Source organism: Cygnus olor, chromosome 1, assembly GCF_009769625.2.
Source record: "Cygnus olor isolate bCygOlo1 chromosome 1, bCygOlo1.pri.v2, whole genome shotgun sequence".
Taxonomy (NCBI): Eukaryota; Metazoa; Chordata; class Aves; order Anseriformes; family Anatidae; genus Cygnus; species Cygnus olor.
In genome coordinates, this window is record NC_049169.1 from 86,567,202 (window position 1) to 86,592,088 (window position 24,887).

The 24,887-nt window shown below is 38.1% G+C and overlaps 1 protein-coding gene across 27 annotated transcripts in view; it reads left to right on the top strand.

Annotated features, from left to right (window-relative positions):
- The window catches only part of POU2F1 (POU class 2 homeobox 1), a 106,612-nt gene that overhangs the window by 63,796 nt on the left and 17,929 nt on the right, over nt 1-24,887 (top strand). For 8 of the 27 annotated variants that reach the window (XM_040567382.1, XM_040567512.1, XM_040567329.1 and 5 more), the window contains 5 exons: nt 5,879-5,979; nt 8,798-8,851; nt 10,494-10,613; nt 12,310-12,489; nt 18,098-18,224. In XM_040567382.1, coding sequence (XP_040423316.1) covers nt 5,879-5,979; nt 8,798-8,851; nt 10,494-10,613; nt 12,310-12,489; nt 18,098-18,224 — 582 coding nt within the window. The remainder of the gene's footprint in view (nt 1-5,878; nt 5,980-8,797; nt 8,852-10,493; nt 10,614-12,309; nt 12,490-18,097; nt 18,225-24,887) is intronic. The other 19 variants (XM_040567335.1, XM_040567368.1, XM_040567323.1 and 16 more) reach the window with 8 other exon arrangements.

Genomic DNA, 24,887 nt, shown 5'->3' on the forward strand with positions numbered 1-24,887 from the left:
AAATTGTAATGGGAAGGAACATGTTCTTGAGTTGAGAGAAGTTTAGTTACCTTATGTAAGGAGAATTATTTTCCTCCTTTTTGCTCAATAATAAGTTTTATTTTGAACTCTGAAGATGTGCTGAAATTAGCAATTTACTTTATGCTGGTGTTTCCTCATTCTTTGTACAAGATTTTAATACAGCTAACAGTAACAGTGACTGAATGTTCCTGATACTGATCTGAGAGGCTGGATGTTTTCTGTCATGGATGGGGTCAGTCAAAAGGAACTCAGCTCACTTAACAATGTATTTTGTTTATTGGCATCTCCATTTTTATACTTGCAGTTGTATCTGTAATAGGGGAAGCATCAAAACTTTTTATGTACAAAAATGATGTATTATCTATTTAATACTCTTTAGCATGATTTATAACGTTATTTCAAAAATGTACAGGCTAGAAATATTTCATAATCATAACATCGAGAGAATAATGGTCTTAAATATCCCTTTTTATTGAACCATTGTATCTGACGGGTTTGTATAAACTCAGACTTGCTGCTATGTCTGACCTCAGTTCCCTGTGTATGCTTTCTCAAGAGTTTAGATTTAAGTGCAGCTTTAACTAGCATTTCTGCCTCAACTGAGCTGTTAAAGAGGAGGACTTGGTTTATTCGGAGGTGGTCCATTATCACAGAAGTGTTCCACCTGCTTTAAGTAGAACCCTGGCTCTGCTGCCCTTGGCACATACTTATCAGTATAAGGATGGTGGTCATGGTATAAAGAAAGGATGAATAGTAAAGCTGTACGTAGATGTTTTCATTACAAAAGGGATTACGATGTAATTTTTATATTATAATATTAAGGTAACTTTATTACCAAAGTTTGACTCTTAGTGGTGTTTGGACCTTTTGCAAACCTTGCTTCTGTAACTTAAACGTTCCCAGTCATTCATTTCATATGTGTCATGACTTTTAGTGATCTATTTTTCTAAAGTTATCCAGACTACAACAATATTGGAATTTTGAGGGTCCTTTGTTCTGTGGTCATTGTTTTGTTTTCAAGCATATAGTGCTCATAAACCACTGGAGGTAGTTATTAATAACTTCTGTGATGTTTGTTCTCTGGGGGCTCCAGTATCAGCTGCGTTATCCAGCTGACAGACGTTAAACCCTTAAAGCAATACTCATGGAAAGTAATTTTAGGCTTCTGATCAGGGTTTTCTGATTTTGGTTCTGGGCTCTGTGCATACTTGCTGAGAAGTCACGTCAGATGGTAAGGAATGGGGAATGCCATTGATTGTCTAAGGAGCACAGGCTCTGAAGTCACATGCATGAAGATTATTTTTATGGATTATGGACTCAGTTCAGATTCTTGTGACTTTTCAGTAATTGTCTATTTCCTGGTGACACTTGTAAATCACTTGAGTCTGTGTAAGCACTGCTCGTCTATCTTTTGATCCTCGGTGGCTGTTTGTTTAGGTCATTCCTGCAGAAAACACAGTGAAGTTTGCTGAAATTAGTCACAATAAAATGCCTGAAACAGATTTTATCTTTATGTGCGTGCTAATTTGACTTCTCTTGTAAGCATCTGAAAAAATAACCCATATTTCAGATGAATTAAAAACAACAAAGTCTCAATGAGTGCAAGAGTTGTTGGACAGCTGTTTTCACAAGAACATGAATTAACAAACTGTTCTTCAGAACTGCAGAACCACACAACTCTTTTCCAACCGTGAGCAGTGGCTAGATAGGCCATCTAGTATCTACTGGAAAAAAAAAAAGAGAGAAAGTAAGACTTTGTCATAAAGAAAACTGGTAGCCTTTTTTGATTCCTTTTTGTACAAAAATTTTCCAGAACAATTCAACCTTTTTTTTCTTGTTTAATGCATATTTTTAAAATGCTGTGTGAATGCAGTAGTATGAAAGCCAAAGTTATAATGTCTCTGAAAACTGTAGCCTTGGGGCATGCATTGACATAGCAGCAAGATAATAAAATTTAAGTGTAGTATTTGAAATAAGGTTTCTAAGTATTCTTGTATGCATTGCCTCATTTCCGGAAATTGAATTTCCAGTTTCCAGAAGAAGAAAGTCTATGAGAGAGGGACTGTGAAATATTCTTGAACTGCTAGAATGCTGCGTGTATATCACTACTAAACTTTTCATTAGTAATGTGGATAGGGAATCAACAATTTTTGGTGCTGGGGATCTGTCTTGCTCACAGTATGGATGTGGAAATGTTATACCAGTGCTGGAAGATGTCTCCCAGAGCACAGTGCAGATAGATACCCACTCAAGTTAGTTTGGAAATCTTCCTTCTCCCTGTTTGCTGTCCCTTCATAAGACCTTTCTTGCACCGTATTCCACATCTCCCCAGACTTGTAGTCCTTCTCTCCTCTTGCTTTCTTCAGCAGTTTGTGAGATCGGGCTAAATTCTGATAATTGTGGTCTTAGGATTTTGAAAGCATGTTTTTCTCCTGGGTGCTGATGCAGTGCTTCCTTCCTGCTCTGTTTAGTCCTGTGTCTGTCCTCTGGAGGTATGGTTCTAAGACAGTACAAACTAATCCAAGCTCAGGCTGCCCCGGTAGTTCATGTTCTGTTCCTCTCCTTGGAGTGGCACTGAGTGAGATGGTTCAAAGATATGATTCATCTGAAAATTAATTGCACTTACTACATTAGTCTTCATCCAAATCAGCTCCCTGAAGTAGCTAACCTCATGGCTGAATTTATTCCAGAATATAAAGGTGCTTAAGTTGCATTGGACTTGGGCTATAAGGGTGAAATTTCATCCTAGTGCTTGGTGCAACCCAGCAACTTTCTGAGATGGGGGGAGGCTTGTTTCCCTACTGCCATCTCTCTGGCCTCCCCTTGTTTGCATCATCTACTGCTTATCAGGCCCTAAGCTAAGATGGTTTTCTGCCAGTTCAGTGAGATATGAATTAACTTGTCCAAAAGAGAAAAGGAACAATTCACCTGAATAGTTTTCTACTCAGTTAACAATGTGAATTGACTTACTGCTGTGTCCATGAACTATCAGAAGGGGTAGGACAGGGACAATGTGTCTGGAAACAAGAAGAGAGGGGAGACTGAGATTTTCCACTCCCACTTTTTTTGGTGTTGATGAGCTGTTAGATCACTGGCAGTTGTATGAGAGCTAGGAAGGAGATGGAAAAGATGTAAATGCTTGTATTATAATTGCAGTACTTGTGATTGCATCTGCCATGTTTTTAATTATTTTTTTTTTTTTACATTTAACTCATCTTGAGCAAAGTGGCTTTCTGGTCTTTCCATGTCCTTGCACTGTGTTGGCCTTCTGATTCTGACAGCTTCATTTTCCAGACTCCTTACCAGATTTCTTGGATTCCATGGGCATGTTGTCACATCCTTAGGAGCATCTTAAGAGCAAAGCCTTTTGTATCCTGGTCTCAAAGTTCATTTTCCCTGCTGTTCTTCAAAAGATGTGGGCATCCTGTGATAAATGCAAGCAACCTTGGTAGCGTTCCTCCTAAAACTAAGGCTGCATCCAAAGGGGAAAGGGACACTGTAATTCCAGATATGAAAGAAAGCATAGGGTGCAAGTAGAACAGAGTATGAACAGGTGGGGTTTAGTTTTTTTTGTTGTTGCTTGGAGTTGGGATTTGGGAGGTGTGGGGAGGAGGAGTTATAGTACTTCAAGCACTTACTTAAAGAAAATGTTAATTTCTCTCAGTACCTGTCTAAACTGCTTTTTGGGACCGACGAATATTTTAAGGCTCAGCCTTTTAACTTGCTTTTGTTTGAAACTGTCAACCCTATGGGGCTTGTTTCAAGTCTCCATATCAAGAGTTAGCAGAAGTGCCAGCTTGGAGCATCTCTATGCGCACACGTAGCAGTGCTTTTTTAATATGGTATCATGATTTGAAGCTCTTTTTGTAAGACAATTAACTAGAACAACGAACAACTTCACCTGTTTATTTAAGGTGAGGGTTCCAGCTAGTTTGCTCAGAAATGGGTAATTTTTTTTTGAAACCTGCAAGTTTCCAATTGGAATGAAGAACACCTGTCTTACACTAGATTTTCTTTATTTTTTCCCTACTCTTGGTGATTTCTTAGTGCAGATTGAAAACAGCTGATTCAAAGCATCTGCTTAAATTAGGAGGTTGTAGATTGTTTTCCTTGAATTACAGTAGCTGTTCATCAGTTTAATTTTATATATTGACCTAGTCATTTTCCCATTGAGAGAATCCCACTTTTGCCTTGAGAGAATTCTGCATCTTACTCCAAAGAGTGGAAATAGATAGGACTCTTCTAGCTCTTCCAACAGATCTTCTTACCTAACTTTCTTTGGCAAAATGCAACTAACTCATATTCATGATTAGTTCAGGCCAGTGATAGTCCTTCCATGCACTTTGAATTGGATTTATAGATTCACTAAGCAAAATCATTTGTAGTTAAGTTTCAGTATTTTTAACTTGTCTGTGGATCTTTGGCTGCAATAGACTTCTTTAAGTCTGTAAAACCTGGCCCAAAGCACGGAGTTAAACACAGTTCATCAATTCTTCCCTCACACCACCTCCACCAAAAAAATACATCAAATGGCCACCTTAGGTACACCTTACATGGGTGCTTAACTGTTACATTATATCTGGATTTAATTGAACAGTGACCCCATCTTTGAAGTTTTATTTCTGTAAGCTGTCTGTAGGTCAAACTGCAGTGTAAAATATTGGATAGTATATTTTTGTAATCAAGTTTTATGCCTCTTTGCTTTTTGCAGATGTTTCTAAGGGATAGCAAACCCCTGTTGTTACGTAACAACTGTGACTCTTTTGCGTAGTAGATAAGCTAGATTTTTGTGGAGGAAAAAATGTAGATGATGAAAGAGTTCTGAAGTAGGAATTAGTTGAACACCTGTCCATAAGCAATGAACAAGATCTGTTGTGAAGATACAAGCATGCAAGTCTAAAGCTGTTTGTACTTCATTTTAGTCACTCGATTTTAAGATTGCATCATCTGTTTTAGAAATTCCATACGGCCTGACAAACTTGCTTTTCCTTATTGTTGTTAGCCGTGGTAGGTAGTAATACCCAACATAAAGAACCGGTAGTCCCTAACACTGATTTTTATCATCTCCCCACAGAATGATTCTTTGAAGTTTATAGTTGTATAGTTTATAGTATAGTTTATAGTTCTCCTCTTTGTAGAAGAGAATTCTGTGATAATTTCTTGTGGAAAAAGTGTGCAGTTGTCTTCCTCACAACCAGGTTATCTGGTGATAGTTTGTGGACATGTCTTCCAAGCTCTCTTGGAAGAAGACAACAAAAACGTAGGAAAATAATCAGTTTGTAGTTGCATGAAAGTATATGAGCAAAAGTAAGCACAGTCAGTTATGTCATAAGAGCTCTGTACGAATATTCATGAAAATGGGGAGAGATCTTTTATCACAAGAGTAAAACACTGGCCCATAACTGCTATGTACATTGTACTTCTGTTTGCTTCAAGTGTTATTTTTCTGTCTTGAATGAAAGGTGACTATCTCTGAACCTTGTTCCTGCCACTTCCTGAACTTAAAGATTGCATTCAGGTACTGAATAGAGGGTGTATGCAGAACTGAAACATATTTCAACTGTATCAGCGTGTAGTCATTTGATTCTCAAACCATGGTAAAGAATGATGGGGATAACGGTGTACACGGGGTAGGTAAGGTGATAGAATTTAAAGTATGGAGCTGATTCAGTTCAGATGAGGAAAGCTATATTATCAAAATCTGTAAGTGACAGCCTTTTTCAGTTAAACTTAAATTCTTGTTATTCTTTGGAGTGTTTTTTTTAATTACACTTAAATATTTGTAAGTCTCAGTACAATCATATTCTCTTTCAGTAAAAGTCATAGCTAATAGTTCATAACATCTCTTTTCCTCCAGGCACGCAAACAAATGGCCTGGACTTTCAAAAGCAGCCTGTGCCTGTCGGAGGAGCAATCTCTACAGCCCAGGCCCAGGCCTTCCTTGGGCACCTTCATCAGGTAAGAGAAAACCCATTTCAAAGTCAGGGACACTCAGGCAGGTACAAATGCAACTTCTCTTGCATTCTCTCTTTCTGTGAATAATGGGTAGTCATGTGAAGGAATATGTGGGCACACCACATGCTTAAGTAGCTTAGCTGGGGAAAAGTTTTTACTGTGGCACTCATTTCATTGCATTAGGCTGTAGACTGTGTCAGGGTGAGAGCTACTGGGGAGAACCAGAAAGCATCTATTTGGGACTTGTAACTGCCTAAATTTTTTTTTTAAATTGTTAATGGGCATACTGAGTTGAAATGTAAGGTCAAATTTAGCCTTTCTGCTAAAGGATTGCGTTAGCCCAGCAGCTGCCAAGATTCTGAAACTGTCACTGCCTAGCGAGGGAAACAAAAATGGTGTTGAAGGGTAGTCAGCACTATGTTCCAACCTTCTGAGCTCTTACATAGCAACTAAAAATACGAAATGATGGTACTTACTAAGCATATATGGTTCTCTGAGGTTTTTTGAATGTTTTTTTAAAGAAAAAGTACGTGTACATAGGACAATATTGAGGCTTCTACTACCATTCCTCTGTTCTGCTGCTACTGTGTTTAGGAAATCAAAGCGGATCTTCAGATGTAGGCTGAAGCAAAATGAGGCATTCTTAGGTGAAGAGGAGCATAAGGGGCGTATTTGTAGTTTTTTAACCTGATCACACTTTATATATAAAAACAAATGCCCTAATTTCTTTCCCTTCCTCGACATCAAGTTTGAAGTTTAAAAATACTGCAGTTAATTGGCTGACCTTGAATGCTTGGGGTCTGGGGTTGCACAGTTGTTGTGGTATAATTGAGCTACTGAAGCTTTTATGCCCTCCTAAAAGAGCATACCCTGGCCTTGCATTTCATGCCTATGGAGAAGCAGGAAAAATGTTGGTGGAAACAAGTGTGATTGGGCTGATGTTGGGAACTTGCTTTGCTTTCTATGTTGTCATTTGTGGGTTGTCAGTATGTGTTTAACATGGAGACAGAGCTGTCCTGAAGAGTTTTTTGGGGGCTCGTTGGTTGGTTGGTTTTTAGGCTTCGTTTTGTTGATACAGGGCAGTAATTTTATTTAGTGCAATGCTTTATCTTGCTCCGGAAATGTATTTAGTTAAACGGTTGTAAGGACCTTTGTAACTTCATGTATGGTAAAGTGATTAATTTCTTGAAACTCTAGTTCAAAGAAAAATCTCAGCTTTTTTTATGCACCTGTGGGTGTGTGGTACCGTACTTTAAAACTGGCTATCCTCTTTTAGTATGACTGCTCTTTATGGGATGTTATTCAGCCTTAACACATGCTGCTTTCCTTCAGACTAATACAAAATATTGGGATGTAGGCAACATTCAGGAGCAATTTAATTCCTAATTAGAAAATGTCTGTGTGTGGAAGGGGTGTCCAGACTGCACTCAAAGATTTTCAAGAATATTCTGGCTGTACCTGAGTGTGATACACTTAGTCTTTTACAGTCTTTTATCATTATGTAATTGATTAAAAAAAAATAAGTCTGAGTCTGTTCTTTTGGACAATAGGATATTATTATTTAGATTATTCTCTGCTCTTAATTCATGTTAAAAGTTCAGATTACATTAATTGGAAACTGGTACTTTCCTTGTGGTTGAGGAGGAGCTTTTCTGAGAGTGTTTGCTTGCATATAGAACGTGCTTAGGAAGTCTAGTAGGACTTCATCCAGAGCAGTAGGAAATATTTCCAGAGTGACTCTTAAGGGTTACTTGTTCAAATACTCAAGTTATTAATTTAACATACTTCAATTTAAATTAAAACTCTCCTTCTTGTGCTTACAGATACGTTGACACATTTGTGATGTACGTTATGTGGGGACATCTTTTTATAGAGGCCAGAGTGATGGATTTTGATTTGTTTTTATTTTTTTCTTGTGTTGTCTGGTTTTCCAATGAGCTGTGGTTTTCAAACATGGTTAGAGATGGACTTCACTACAGGTTGTTAATCTGACCTTTGAAAGTGTTGGTAATTAATTAATAGAATTCCTTATTTGTAGCAGGAGTGGTGGTAGAAACAAGGAGAGACTGATTAAAAACAGTCTTCAGTAAATAAAAACTTAGCATTTGTTATACAGAGAAAATCCTTCTTTTAGATAAGATGACAGTGTTTAAAAATCTGTTTCTGAAACATCAGATTCTCTTTGCTGGTAACACAAGATCTACTTTGGACTTGTCTGTTAATCACAAATGTTGAATTCAAGTTTTGAGTATACCTAAATCAATACCACCTTTGTGAAGGGTTTCCAGTCCTCTGTTTTGAGACAGTCTTTTCAGTGGCTGAGGACTGCAAATACTTGTTTGGGTTGATCTGTGGAAGAGTTTTATGCTGTGGGTTTTGTGCTATGCAGGTGATTGCTCCTCTGTATAAGGAAGCGGGTGAATGCAGTGTGCATATTCGGGGTAAGACCCATTCTGAAATAACTAGCAGGATGATGAGTAGAGCTTAGCACCCTCCCCTGAACTGTGGATTTTTATACAGTAAGCAGAACGGTTAGGCTGTCCACCCCCAAAATGCTCTGTTTCTACTCAATTTCACTTTAATATCTGGGTCCCTAGGCAGGAATACCTTCCACAAGAGGTAGACAAATAACACTGAGTCATACAGATATACGTCTAATTTTTTTCTGGTCTGGAGCTCATCCCTTATACTTCAGTGATTCAACTGTTAGAGGGGCAGGCATTGCTCTTGGGGCAGTTTTTTGTGGGGTGGGTACTTCCTTCTTACACTGTTTTCTATGGATTCAACACTACTTCACTTCCATTTTTGCACTGTGTTGTAGGTCCAGCTCGCTGGAACAAGTTTACAGGCTGCTGCTCAGTCCTTAAATGTACAGGTAAAGACTGCTTCGTTCTGCTGTTCGTCCTTCTCTCATTCTGCTTTCTAAACAACTTGTTGGTCCTGTCGGAGATACCTTTGAACCCCTGATATGTTACTCTGTTTTCTCATTTTGACCGGTTTTGCAAGTGATAGGTGTAGGGGATAGTAGTTTCACAACTCTAAATCGGGATTAGGGTTGTAAGGATTCAGAAACTGAGGTAGTTAGAACATCCAGTGGTCTTCATTTTGTTCTGATGTTCAGTCAGTTGTTATAATGTATCGTGAAAACTGTACAACTCCAGGGGTATTTCATGTTCTTCCACTTCACTTCCTTTAAACATAGCAAGTATTACTTCATAAACTGTCCCCTATTTCTGGTAGCTGAATATAGGTATATAATGTGACATTAGCTGTGTCATATGACTAGCATAGATTGCTTGTGTAAACATACAGTAACTTCAAAATAAGTCAGAGTAAATGCTTAATAATGTACGTGAGACAACAAAGCTTTCAAACTTTTTATGATGCTGAACACTTCAGCGTATCGGTTAACGTGCCACTTCTTCCCACTACTATATTAAGGGGCAAGGGACATAGTTTTATTGAAAACTGTTTTCAGTATTGCTTGTTACTAAAGGACGTAGGTAGTGCATTACATGAAATGCAATAGAATGTGGTCCCACTTATACATAATAACAATTTGGAAAGAAGAGGAGGTATGGTGACCTTCCTTTCTGAGAGGAAGGAGGCAGAAAATTGCCTTGGTTGCCATGGTAAACTTCCATCCCTGAGAGAGATGTTGGCAAACAGGCTGTATCTCCAGTGCAGAATGTTTACAGTCCTGCGCTGTAATTATCGCTCAATGACTGGCAGAATTAATCAGAGCCTTTATGTTAATTAGCCTGCTCTGCAGTCCCCAAAACAGGTGGTGGAAAATATGCAAATCTATGCTGAATTTTAATGTTCTGCATAACCAGTTTTAATTATCATAAAACTCTCTCCCCCTCTTCATGCACTTGCATTTCCTCCCTCATGTCTTCGCAATTTCTTCTGTTTAAAAAAAAAAAAAACAAAAAACACAAAAAAACCACAACAAACCTTTCAAAAATAAAGCAGCATTCAATTAAATGCTAAACCTTGATTATTTAGAAGCACTGTATGTACTGTGCATTCTGCTGTAAGTGGATAAACCTGCGAGGATTTCTCAAACGAGTTCTCTATAAGCCAAACAATGTGATGACTTAGAGGTGCAGGATGCAAATACAGAAAATGGAAACACAATCTCCTTTCCCATGTTCCATTGTTGAGGATTTTAGGCAATGAATAATTTTAACAACCTTTTCTTTCTTTACGGTGCCAAGGTAGTGTCAGCTTCAGTTGCATTGCATAAAATGAAATGAGATCTGAAAATAACGTCAGAGTCACAGAAGACCTGAGTGTCTTTTTGTTTTGTTCAAACTGCATTACCTACAGACATATTTGAGCAATCATAGCTGAGATGGTGGGCACATAGAGCCATTGCTTAAACCCACTCTTAAAATAAACCCAAGGGCTTTTTGTATGCAGATGAAAGATTTTTATTGTGCAGTGTTGAGATAGCAGTGTTATACATTAACATCTGTTTTACACTATAAAGAGTTGTATTTTTTTCTTCCTAGTCTAAATCTAATGAAGAATCTGGGGACTCTCAGCAGCCAAGCCAGCCTTCCCAGCAGCCTTCAGTGCAGGCGGCCATACCCCAAACCCAGCTCATGCTGGCCGGAGGACAGATCACCGGGGTAAGATTTACCCACGAGTACTGTAGTAAAGCCTCCTGTCCGGCAAACGATGGCACTGTTGCTGTCCCCGTAGAACTGTCAGTGAAGGTTACTGCCATTTCCTTTAACACAGGAAGAAGCTGGAGTGAAACAGGGACTATAAAATATTTTCCTGTTAAAGAAACCACACTTAAGTCATCTTTTTTTGTTGCAAACTGTTTACATCTCCAAAAATAAAATTCTGCAATAAAACCGATGTGTGCAAATCAGGAAGTCACTGATGTCTTGAAGAGGATTTTTACTTTATTGCAAGATTAAAATGAGGCATGCAAGCATGAGACTAAATCATACTGGATACCTGAGTTAGGATAATGAACAGAAATGATGGAACTGCTGTCACTAATTTTCTCTTCTCGTATAAATTTCTTTTTAAGTAACTTATGATGGTCTGTGCCTTAAGCTTATTCAATCCTTTTATTTCAACCTACCAATTTTGAGTTTTTAATTGCAAGGTTTTTGGAGGAATTATAGGATAGCTGTTTAATTGGTGCTTCCAAATAGTTCTAAATGCTTTCAGTGAGTTTAAATACATCATCAACAACAAAAAACAGTAAGTTTTGTGAATAGGCTGGTTTGGTTAGAGAGCTTGCTTCCATGTAATCAGCTTTGCAGCTTTAAGAGTTTACATGTTAATAAGGAATTTAGGGCAGTTCTAGCAACATACTTATAATTTGAAGTGTTAAGTTAGGTCATCTCTACAGCTGAATGAAATATCTTAATTTCATGTTCAATTGTTAAATCTTCTAGTAAGCTAGATTGCAAGCAACATCCTATGAAGTTTCTGCTTAATTATATTTGAAAGTTTTAAAAGTGAGACTGTTGTAATAGAGTATGTGGGGTTTAATAGCTTCAAGACTTTTTGAGAATGAGAAAAATGTTGGTTTTGTTCTATGAATGTCTGCAGTAGTGGAACATAGGACTCCAGGACTAGGCAGATATGGATTGTAGTGAATATGGGCATCAAGATTCATTTACATGTAAAGGAGAGACTGCTGCCACCTGTTTCACAGAGATAATGCGTGTTTGGGAAACGAAAGGGATGTAAAGTTGCCAACTCTATTCTATTTAATAACAATGAAAAAAAAAAAAGGCGGATGGGGAGACTTGGAGAGAAACAAATGGATCTCATGTTCTTTACTTATATCTTAGGGCATAATGGAAGTGATGGAATATGGCAGGGATTCATGATAATGTGAAGCAGCTGGGGTGTTATCAGTTCGTTCAGTAGCCATAGCCAGCATTCCTGCCTCTCATTCATCTGGCTAATCACTTGCTGTTCTGCTGGGTGTAAATTTCCTTTCAAGTCCTGGCATTACCGATTCTTTTCTTTTGCTTGCTACTTAATTACCTTTTTCCTGAACCTCTTGGTAGAGTTATGGAGAAAACTTAGAAGTAAATTTAGGTTCAGTGGGTTCCACTAAGTGCCAATGTTTCCGTTCGTGCGGTTTGGTTTATGTCAGTTCTGTGGTAGGTTGATTCATACAGCATGTTTGAGTAGCCAGCTGTCCTTATTGAAGGCCAAAGTGATTGGGTAGTTAATGGTTGAACTGTAGTAATAGTTCTAAGAATGTCTGGTTAATATAACTAGTAATGGGCTAGTTAATGTAGCTAAAGTGGCTATTCCCGATATTAATGGCTGTTTTCTAATTATTTATAGCTCACGTTGACGCCAGCCCAGCAACAGTTATTGCTACAACAGGCGCAGGCACAGTTGCTGGCAGCTGCAGTGCAGCATTCAGCCAGTCAGCAGCACAGCGCTGCTGGTGCCACCATCTCGGCCTCTGCTGCAACGCCGATGACGCAGATCCCTCTATCTCAGCCAATACAGATTGCACAGGTGAGCCTTGAGGCTTGAGAGGGTGGAAAATGAAGGAGTTTGACAAATTGCATCATTGAAGTAATATTTTTATTCCTTATTCAATGAGTTTCCAGAATCCTTGAGGGTACTCTTAGTCTTTCCTTGCTCATCCTTATCTGTGAGGTTGATAGCTATAGCTGAGAATGTAAACCAGTTGCTTAGCAGTTCCACTGGACTTCTGAATTAGTTCCAGAATCTGAGCAGATGCAGTGTTTTCAGTATTTCGCTCCTTGTAGTTAGCTTGAAGGGGAGAAAAATGGATAGAGAAAGAGGCCCATAGAAATGCCACTTGTTGAGACTTAGATATGGGAAGAAATATCCACATACCATGAAGGATACTTCTCAGGTCCAAACAATAAAAAGGCAGCTTGACTCGACAGATGTGTGTGCTAACTTGGCTTGGTGCTTAATGCTCAGAGTTCAGTGACAAAGAATATTAGCATTCCTGTTTGTCTAGAGAAAATCTTGCCAGAATGAGTTGTGTCAGAATTTGTCCAGTTTTATGGCCTGCTGCTAAAGACCTGTTAATTCTTACCTCTGAAGAACTGCTTGCCAAGGAAATTCTACTTACTAGGAGCAGCAAAGATACTCCTGAATCTTCCAGTATTGGCTTAATTTAGTGTTGAGAATGAGGCACCACTGACTCAACAATAAGCATGAGTACTGTTGAAACTGCTTAGACTTCTGGACAAGAGTAACCAAATGTAGAGGACAGGCATCATGAGTACTATTTACAGGTGATTGTGTTGCTAATGTTGGGGTCCATTTCTCCATAGAGTAAAGTTCTTGGTATGTAATGTTTCAGTATGATTAGTCTAGCTGTACAAAGTACGTTGGGTATGTAATCTCCAAGGTGACTGCTTCTTACCATGAGCGGCTTTTAAAGGCTTTCTAATGCTTTCTATTCAGACTGTTTTCACTTACATTCAATTGGGGTGAAGTGTCTAAGAAGTGAAGATGAGGACTGATTAAGAATGGAAATGTCACAGCTGTTTGTGAAGCCTGTTGTGGAGCTTGGTTCTGTTACTGTTTTTTTTACTTTTTAGCTGAAACCAAGCTCTGTGGTGTTGGTCTAAAAGTTCTGACCTCTGACAGTCCCTGCAGAGGCCACTGTCATACCATACCAGAAGCCCAAATTCAAAGGCCAGTATTGACCTTGCCTGCTGAGACTCTTGGTGCACTGTCACACTTGACTCACGTGATCAAATGTGACTGCTTTTAGCAAAAGATCCCAATTCACTGTCACGATCTGGAGATGACTCCAGGATATAACATTTAAGGAAACTGAGTTACCAAGACCATCTCTTAATTTTAAGCCTTCGTATATAGCCATAAGACAGACATTATTTCAACAAAAGGATAGAAAATGTCTATGTCAAGGAAGTTGATGGTTAGTTTCTTGCATCTCTCTGTGCATCTGTTCTCATCTGCTATTATGCATCCTTTTGACCTAAATGTAAGTGATCCATAGTCGTGTGCCTCTTATCCTCTGGGTGTACAACTTAAGGATAGTGAGGTCTGCTTTACTGAAAAGCTGAGTGTTAAAATTTCGTATTAAATCTGTACCTTGAGCTTTCTGGTTTTACCTTTACCTGGCCAACATGGTCGATGCTTTCAGTGTCACTTTTGTTCATGTATGAGATGTTGCTATCCTGTTCTTCCTCTTCAGTGGGAGGTTATGAGAATGTGTGCACTTACAATGACTTATTTAGCACTGGGTTTTTCTCTAGAACTTGCAAAGCCTTCTGAGAAGGCTTTGTGTAGAGTTGAAATGTTTAAGCGTATGCCATCAAACAGGAGCTTCTGAAGTGAACATTGTCTATTTTGTGCGCTTGAATGAGGCTCTATGGAAAAATAGCATGTGATCATGTAGTTGCCGCTATATAATGTGTATTTGTAGTGCAAGTGGAACAAATTAACATTTCATTTGTTTTCTTGGGCTCCTGATTTCTTAAATTTATGGTTTAACAATCTCTTTTAGGATAGGCTATTCTGGTATATAAGTGTAGATTGGCTGATTTGTTTTAGCTTCCTCTTACAATAAAAGTGCAGGGCATAACTTTTGCAGCTGCTGGACATAGTTTGTGTTATGTTATGGAAAACTTCTACTGTATAAGTTTGTAGTTGGATATCAGTATGTTTTTTGACCTGTCTCAACACGGTTTTATGAGCAGTGCTCCGCATTGTGTTGCTATTGTAAACACATAGCTGATTATACAAATAGCTGAGTGTTTATTTTATTTGATGATTTTTGAATAATTGATTAACTGGCAGGTCTCTGCAGCAGGGGGATTACCATATTTATTTTAATTAACTAATTGCACAAGCATGACTTCTTTAATGTGCACTGCAGTTAACGTAAGGTATCTGCTGCAGAAATCTGGTAAGATGTTAGTGCTGCTGCTGGGCTGATGCTAAATCATCACTAAACAGTTGTACCAAATTTTGGAGTTCTTTGTAAACTTGTTTTCAGATCCATCGTCAGTGTTTATATGGTGTAAACCTCAAAGTGGCAGAGATACTGAAATTTAGTGAAGATCTAACTTGAAACAATGGCATCAAATTTTCAACTTTAGCTTGAATAAAAGAAGTCCTCATATCAAGATATTCCACTTCTCTTGGTGGATTATTTTGCTGAGATAGGAACTGGATTGCTTTGATCTTGCTAACTTCTTGGGAAGCACCAGAAGACATTTCCATGAAAGTCTGTCCATCTCTTTCTACATACTTGCAATAGTATTATACAGTTTACAATTCAGAAAACAACAGCCTAGGAAAACCATGTCAGGAGTTGTTTGCATGGTTGCTATCGGGGGATTTATTGCAGTGCAACAATTAATGAAATAATAAAACTTTCCCAAGGTAGAAATAAAGTTGGATTTCAAATGAATCTGAGGCACCAGTAGGGCTATTTGAGCGATTAGCCTTGGAGGTATCACTTCCATTCTACATTACATAATTATATTTCTGTATTTAAACAAGACTCAGCCAAGATACCATTTACTGAGACAGATGCAGAGAATACGATTGCTTATACCAGTTATCCTGAGGCCTTGATTTAAAAACAGCTTTCTCATATTAAAGTATAAGAGTCTGATGATAAGAGCTGCAATGTTTTAGCTGAGTACTGTGTTATGAATATTTTGGTCTTAAACAAAAAGCTCTCCTTCTCTTTGATCTTAGAAATACACTACTCTATACCCTGTCCTGTTATTTGTACTCCTTCTTGTACATAACTCTTCTGTGGTGATTTTTCAAATCATGTGAGATCTACTGGGTCATCTGGGGACTTTACGTTTGTTTTCTTTAGTGTTGGGAAGCCCTCAACCTATATATTTCTGTCCATACTCTTTTCTTCAAAACTTTCTTCCTAACTCTGCCTTTTGGATTTATACTTTTATCTTTTCTTATCCACCTGTATTTTCATCCTTCAGCCTCTCTTCATTTGTCTCTTTCCACACAAGTTTCTCTGCCTTAGTCACCTTGCCTTACTCTTTTTTTCTTTTACATCTAGTACTCACATCCAATTCAGTGTGAGAGGCCCTCTGTGCTGGAGGGTCTGCTTAGTTTGCAAAGATAACCAGTAGAGTATTGAATATCAATGAATAAATGAGTGGAGGTCTGTGTCACACTGGGCTCAAGAAGTAGGAGGAGGTTTTTTAGTAGCAGTTCTGTCCAATATAACTTTGACGTGAAGCCAGAAGAAACATAGAATGTTCCTGGGGAAAAAAAAATGGAGCAAGTCTTTTTTTTTTTAATGAAAGAAATTGACCTTGATTTCATAGGAATGGTTGCAGTACTTCTCAATTTTTCTGAAAGCAAACTTAAAAAACACTCTCTTGTGCTGGGGGCACTGTTAAATTATTTTACCGTTTTCTTGTAAAATAGAAGTTTCCATTTCTTAAAGGGCATTGTTTGGTCAATGCCATCTGGTGTCTGTCTACGGTATTATTACGCTGCATGCTTTTGACTTAATGTGACGAAGTTGCCTCAGTGATTGATGGCCAGTGTCTTTATAATGCAGGTTAAGTAGTCATTTTCTTGTAATGCATGTTTGTGGTCTCATAAATCAAGGGACTCTTCAACCCCTTAGTCTTCCTTTCCATCCACTGATGCTCCTGTCCCCCTTTCCCAGAAAAAGATTGTTGCAGCTTTTAAGTCTTAGTTTAACATCTTTAAAATACCGTAAGGGCATGGGTGGGTAGATATATTCTGCAAATGGTTGTACTTAATGTTGGTTAAGTAAAAAGTTATCCTTGTCAGTATGTCTTGACTTTTCATCACCATCTCTGTTGCTGGCAGTTGATGGCCTGTCACATCTGATGGCAGAGCTGCTTGTGTGAGAGCTCACTAACTTGTGTCAGTCAAAATGTATGGGGGGTTAGTTTATAAGCCTTAAGAAGCAGGTCTTCATTAGTCTGGCTCACTTTAATTGAAGTACATTAGGAGGTATGTTGACGTGAGCAGCTCCATTCAACAAACAGATACTCAGGTATCCGAGCGACTTATTTGAAAGAAAGTTTTGGGAAGTGCTTTGTTTGTTGAATTGGAGCTTGTAAGAATGGAAGATATTTCTGACTTTGGTCACCAGCTTGGTAGGGAGCAGCTATTTTGAAATAGCTGCTTCTGGGGAAGACTGAAAGATTCTGCATATGTGTATGGATAACTCCCATATTGACTGTTCAGTTGGCTGTTTTTACGCTGTGCTTTAATTTTCTTCAGTTATCGTCCTTTCTGGAAAAGATAACAGGGCTAGTTTTAAGGGATTTTCTTAAAAAGTACTTTCGTTTTCATTCTCCAGCTAAACAGCAAGTTGAACTGTGATGATTCAGTTTCTCAGAGATTAGCGTTTACATCAAGACCAATCATTTAATTATAGAAAATTAACAGTTCTGAATGGTTTAAATACATAAAAGCAGGGTTCTACAATAGTGCAATGTTTGGGGTTATTCCTTTTTGACCGTAGCTGTAGCCGTGTCTACTAAGCTTATTGTAATTTCATTCAAAATTAATCAAATACAATTGTATACTATTTGAGTTAGCTGCTTCCCAAATTTTGACCTGAACAACCAGAGTGCATACTAAGAATCTGTAATTTTTTGCTTTCCTGTTGCTAATTAAAATGGTAATTGCAGATTGTTGTTATAAACAAAAATAGCTCCTAGCTAATGTGATTGATTTGCCAACAATGAATGTTGTAGCAGAGTTGCATCTGCGAAAAACAAGTCTGAGAAATGCAAGTGCTGACTATTTGTATGCTAAAGTATTTGAAAACTTACACACTTTGAGGGGGGGAACTGATTATTATTTTTTAAAAGCAGAACAGTGTTAGGCTTTGGGTTATTTAGTAAACATTTTTTTTTAAGGACAGTGAAATTCATATTGTAAGTCTAAAAGATATTTAGTAGCAGAACTGCTGTGTTTGACATCCACTTTTTATCTCTGAATGGTATAATGTAACTGGTTGGGAAATGTAGTTAAATTGGGATTCATGGATGACTTAAATGTCTAACACACAGCTCTCTTCCCCCCTCCCCCCCTTTTTTCCCTTTTCTTTTTTTTTCCCCCCCTCTCCTGTTTCCTTAAGGATTTGCAGCACTTGCAGCAGCTTCAGCAGCAGAATCTCAACCTGCAACAGTTTGTGTTGGTGCATCCAACAACCAACTTGCAGCCAGCACAGTTCATCATCTCACAAACACCGCAGGGGCAGCAGGGTAAGTGCTCCTTGCCAGAAGAAAAAAACAAACAAACAAAAAAACCCATAGCTTCTTGGAGGAAAAGCTGAAACTGAGGAGGTTTATATGCCTTCATTAGCTGTTGATATTCCCTTGGAGAAATAACAGTATTGCAATTAGGAGACTCTTTAACAGGTTGGCCCTTTCTTGGTGTTAGACCTCAGCCTCTGATATCAAAGTTTGTGTATCTGACTTCTCTACAAGGATCAATCCAGAGATTGTCATGGGAACATTAGTTAGCAGGGACGCTTGGGAAATAATGCGGCATGTGAATTTCTGGGCCAGGGTCTAGAGAAGGAAGCTTACTAGGAAGACTGCTTTCCAGAACTCAGTCATAATCCTAGGAGGTAGATGCCTGGAGAGAGTCTGGGCTTTCTGGATTAGATCCATGCTAAAAGGGTTACAGAATTCTCAGACTGGAAAAAGGTTACAAAATCTAGCGTTCTTGTGGGAGACTAAAAAAGTCCTTAAGCCTAAAGAGAGTATAGGTAATGTTGTCATAAACTGAAATAATTACTATACCTTGGGGAAAACAGCTAGAATGCTTGATTTCATATAACAGCACTTGTAAAGAATATTTTGGCAATAGACTGGGTATGGCTTGCAAGTTAAACGCAAATTGAGTGGTAGGTAGTAGTGCTAGACCAGTTAAGATGCTGTATAGGAGCGTCACTCAAAGAACTAATGCATTCAAGTTTAAATACGTCACAGTACTGGTTACACCATTTCTTGATACCCTCAGACAACTGTATTTGGCCATGGCTGATATACTCCACTGGATTCTATCAGCATTGGCCTTTTTTTTCCTGTCTCTTCTACATGAATTCCACTTAGTTGTTCAGGTCTAGTAATCCAAAGGTTCTTGTTCAGAAGGCATATCCTGTTATGGCTGAAGAGTCTTCCAGAGCTTGGCTGTCCTGTAAAGCAGCTCTTTGCACCTCATTTTCTTCTATTCCTTTCAATTTTGTTCCATGCATCGTTTCTTCTTACACACTATGACTTGGATAGAACTGGCTTTCTATTGTGCTGAAGCTCTCTTACCATCTGAATGCTCTAACATTTGAATAAAGGGCTAGTCAAAATTAACCTTCTTTTAACAGTTAACAGTATTTGATTTAGGAGAGCTTTTATACCAACACTGGTAGAGAATGACTAAAAGACTGAGGCATTTAGTGATGTACTAGTTTCTTGAAATGAAGCAGAACGTAAAAGCTTTACTTTTTTTTTTAGAAGACAAACTTCACCAAAGTTGTTGAAGGATATTCAGGATTGTTCAAACTTTAAAATACTTTTTTAAGCTAACAGCAGGCAAAAAAAAAGCATTGTTTTGAAAAACTCAATAATCAACATTCATGTCTGCCTACAGTTCTCAGGGAATTTCTCCTGGGTTTTCTAAATATCTGTAATATCTGTATTTCTAAAAAGTCTCTGAAGATGCTTCACAAAGAAGGAAACTAACAGAAGAGTATTATATTCATCTCTCAAAATGAGTTGTTTGCATTGTAGAAAGGAAGGAGGGCTTTTTGTTTTAAGTCTTCTGAAATAGAGTAACTACCAGAAGAGGCTTTTATAGTATATTTTCCAGGGGCCTGCTCTGAAAATGATTTCTTGACTACAGTTAAGACCTGCATATTGCTGTCTTCAGTGACACAGTATGTATGGAAACACCATGTTTTACTGGTAATGTGCAGCCTGGGCAACTGAATAGCTCAAAAATGTAGGAAAATTTATATTCTGTATTCTGACCATCAGCCACTAGTAATGACAACCTTCCAAACTGGAATGCTAGAATGGATCTAATTTTCTTCATGAGCACTCAGTGGTAAAGCAACATATATGTCATAATAGCCCTTATCTTACTTTCTGGGTATGGCTTTCTGCAGTATTTCATGGTTATTGTTAGAAGATCTCAAACAGCATGTTATCATTTATGAGAAAGATTGAGAAAGTGTGTATTTTTTGTCTCTGCTGTTGAGCTGACTTTTCCTTGTTCTTGTCCTATTGCTGCATTAGTCAACTTCATAAAATAAATAATCTGAAGAAACTAGCATAAAAGTTTCTTTAAAAAAAGACATTCAGTTTTTTTGGATGCCTTATTGGTATTGCATACAGCTTTATATATATGCACCCATTTAGTAATTAAATAAAAATTCAGATTTATTCATCAATTATCTATTCTGGAAGAAATCTGTTGCTTTACATACCATACTACATATTTTGTCATGTCATGTATGTGAGACATTTTTGATACAAGAGAACAGTATTGAGGGAAATGAGTAAAGAATAGTATCCCTAAGCAACATCATAGAAGCCGTGCAAACATTTGGTAGAGAAACTTCTTTTACTTGAAAAGATGATGGGGGCCGAGCAACATGATCGTCAGCAGCCTTATATAGATTCTTAGAAGGGAATCTTGAATCCCATGGCTTAACCCCTTAAGATCCCACTTCTGCAAAATTCTAGGAAATCCAATACTAAAAATATTAGTTTGTTATTCTGCATTCTTCAACGCACAGATCACGGCAGCAGATGTGAATTTTTCCCCATAAATCCACTGCCACATGTCCAATTCCATTTCCACGATTTCTACTTATTCAGTGTTATGTTTAAAAAAAAAAAGGAAAAATTTGTTTTTTTTTTGTAACTTTTAATAGGTAATGTCATACTTGAAGGAATTGTTTCAAGCCTCAGCAGATAAGCAGAAGATTACATGGAAATAGAAATTTGGAACAATTTCTTATTTAGAGCAATTATGTCCTTGCCTATAGCAGGGGGATTGGAATTACACGATCTTTAAGGTCCCTTCAAATTCAAACCATTATATGCTTATTGTTAAAGTTGCATGCAAGAAGGTAGCATGTTGTGCTCTCTTTATACCTCTTGTATCTGTTTTGTGAAGTGATACGTATATCTCTAGAATCATCAGTTCAACATCATTTACTGTAATTGTACTTGCTTTTTAAAAATATGCTCAGATGACCATTCACCTTTCTATGTGGAAGATATTGCCAATAAAAATTATATTGATAAAAATCTGATTGGGGGGGGAATGGTGCTGCATTTCATTTAAATTCATCTTGCAAACAGAAGTTAAGATGTGAGAAAAGACTGCATTGTTGTCAAGGAGTGAGAGCTGGTTTAGAAACAACTTAAGATACTTATAAGGAAAGTATTTATAAAAGCAAATAAGGAAGATAAGCTCATGTTTAGCTTTAACCATTAAATCTGGTCCTACCTCTTCAAGTTATCGCTGTTTATTATTAAAGGTGTTGTATGATTTCCATTTTTTATTGTAAAAATACCTGACATGATGGCAGCAAGCCCAATCCAACCCTGCTCTTAGATACTTTGTAGTTGTACTACAGATTAAAAAAAAAGTTGCCTCTTTCTTCTCAGATGCATCAGATTTGTAACACAAATGTTGGTCTCATTTGTGACTGTGCACCTGTACCGCCCTTCCAGGATTCATCATTATTTTGTTGATAATATACTATGTGAACCAGGTGTAAGGGCTTTGGTGCCATCAGAACACAGATGAGGATGCCCTGCTCTTCATTCTCAAGAGAATCTTAATGACAGTGTATTTGGTGACACAACTACATTTTATTCAACTACTGACCCAAATTTGTGCCCCAGATGAGGGAAAATCTTAAAAGTGGGATGAGAAAGAACTTGGACAAAGTAATTTAAAGAATGACTTCCACCTGGGCTGCAAATACTCATTACCAAGTTATGAATTTAATTGTTAATGTTTACTGCACACTCTGAAATCAAGTCTTTGGTTCTAACCATCCAAGTGGCATCAATAGGTAAAAATGTTGATTTGTCATTTGTAGTAGTGTGGCAGCACCTTTGCATGGATCACTGAAGCGATAGTCTTCAAAACTGCACAGCATATTTGCATCATGTTCTTGAACTGATGTTAAAGGGTGCCTGGATACTGCAAAAGGGGCAGCAGTTTAATATCTCAGTGCAACACATTTGTAGGAATCCATGAATCAGTACTTTCTCTACGGTGTTCACTCCCAGTATGATTTCAGTTCTGAGTCCCCACTTTGTTTCATCTAACCCAGTTCTTCCAAGGTACACCCAAGTGCCCTGGAGATTTTTGCATCAACAGCTATCAACAAAGTTGATCAAATGACACTATGTAAAGTGTAGTGTGATACCCTTCCTTCTTCCCTTTCTCTTTTTTTCAGTTAATCAAATTAAGACATTGTAGTGGTTTAGCTTTGTATGCCCACTTCCAGGATATGTTAGTGAGAAGATGAACATATTTGGCGGAGAAAAAGCAGTCAGGTTTTTCTTCAATTAAAAATTTCCCTCTTTTAGGGAGATCAGTTAGAGATGAATTATGTATTGTGTGTTTGGGCCAACTTTTAAAAAATGGCACTTGAATGTTAGTTTTATCTGTGGTTTCATTTTTGACAGTAACAGCTGAAGCCCAGGTCAGTCCTTAGGGACTGTTGGCTGGCAGGAGGATTTTTTTGGCTTTGGGTCATTATTCACACTGTTTGTAGATATTAAAGGAAAAAGCCTGTGTGATGGTAGATGGATTTATTTTAACTATTTTAAACAAAAGTAGATACCTCTAAAACATGATACTTCTATTACATAAATCTTTATGTCCATATGGCCATTCTTTTGGAGCTTCACACAGCTGTTTTATTTGCTATTTTTACTGCAGTAATACTACTGGGCTCTTGCTATTTCTGACCCTCTGCTTTGGGCTCTACCTCTGTAAAGTTAAGTATGCAAGTACGGTTGTTCTTACAGATTCAAAAAAAAAAAAATCATGTAGGTTGGAAGGGACCTGTAGAGGTCATGTAGTGTTGGTTACACCCCATGTAGTTACAGTAGGGTAGTCAGTGGCATGTGTAGTTGAGATTTGAACATCTTCAAGGCTAGAGATTCTGCAACCTCTTTGGGTACCTGTCTCAAGAAGAAAAAACATAACCGCCTAACAACAATAGCCCTCCTTCCTTGAAGAGGAAGATTTCTAGTTGAAGTTTTTCATGTTCTGGTTTGAATCTGTAGCTGCTTACTACTTGCGTGCACCCTCAAGAAGACTCCGTTTCTATCCTTGAGGACAGCAATAGCTGAACAATCCAGCACTCGTACCCATTCTTACCCATTCCTTGTATGGATGTTTCAGCCTGTTAGCCATCCTAGTGGGCCCTGAATGTGTGTAATCATGGATGCCATTGTGTCTTGTACTGGGAAGCCCAAGGCTCAACACAATGCTCTAGCTGTGATCTCACAAGTGCCAAGTGGAGGGGCAGAATCACAGCCCTTAACCTGCTGGTTGTGGTCTTACTAATACAGCCCAGGAGGTGGTTAGCCTCCTTCAGCGTAAGGGCACAGTGATGAGTTATGTTCGTTGTGTTTTCCCCCAGCATCACCTGGTCATTTTTTGCAAAACTGCTTTTTAGGCTAACAGTACCCGGCCTGTATTGCTGTACAGGGTAATTCCAGCTCATAACCAGGACTTTGCATTTTCTTTCTTTGACCTTCACGAGGTACCATTTGTCCAGTCAGTCTAGACCCTGGCTTCCAACATATTCTACTCTCCATTTTTTGGGTACTGTCCACAAAATAGCTGAGAATTTGTTCTGCCCCGTCATTTTGTAGTAAAGACATTAATCAGCATTGGCACCCGTATCAGTCCCTGAGGAAATGAAAAAGTCTGCAACGCAAATATCACAGCAGTTACCTAAAAGGCGCAGTTTTGAATTTACACTATATTTAAAGGCAGTGCTATGTGCCCTGTATGTTGTCACTGAAGTTATCTTGAACCAAAGTGGGGATTGATAGTCTCTTCTCAGAGAAAACGAAGGTGGAGTTTAGGCTAATCTAAGTCATGTCTGAAAAAAAAAAAAAAAGCTAAACTGCAGCTGCCCTCTCAGGGAAGCCAATAGAAGCCCAAAGTATATGCATGACATGCTTTGCCAAAACAGTTCAGCTGCTTTCCCAATTATTACTTCAGTCAGCTGGCGGTTCAGCTTCAACTAACTTGTTCTTTCTCCCGTTTCTACCTGAGAGACCTTGTATGGGTATTTCTTAAGTAGGATAAAATGATGTAAAAACTGAGTGTATGGAACAGGTTCAGAATATTTTATTCTGTCCTTCAGTGATAATTAATTCAGAATGTACAAGGGAGAAGAAAATGAGGAAAAGTGTAGTCATCTCATGCTCTTCAGCAGAAGTGTTGTTGCCAGAAAAATATCCTCTGGGATTTCTTTGAGGACAAAAAATCACAAAAGGACAATCCTAATTACTCTGATTACAGTCACAAGATGAGTCAGTAACTTGTGATCGATTGTGTTAGCAGGTGGATTACGGGTCAAATGTGGTCACTGTCAGTTGCCTGTTTTTTGTTTCGTTGTTGGTCAGCTGCTCTATAGCATTGTTGTGATGGCTTGTCCCTTTCTGTTTCAAGTTAGTTAAAATTTACAGTCACTAAATAAAGGTCAAAAACTCTTCACGTAGAGATGACCGTTCACTGATCAATAATTAGATTTGGGTAGCTGAGATCATCTTTCAAGTGAGCAGATATTTGCCTTGCAAAAAGTATTGTATAGCTACCAGTATGTAGTGATCTTGGAAATTCCTTGAAGTGATCTATTCCCACCCTGAGGCCTT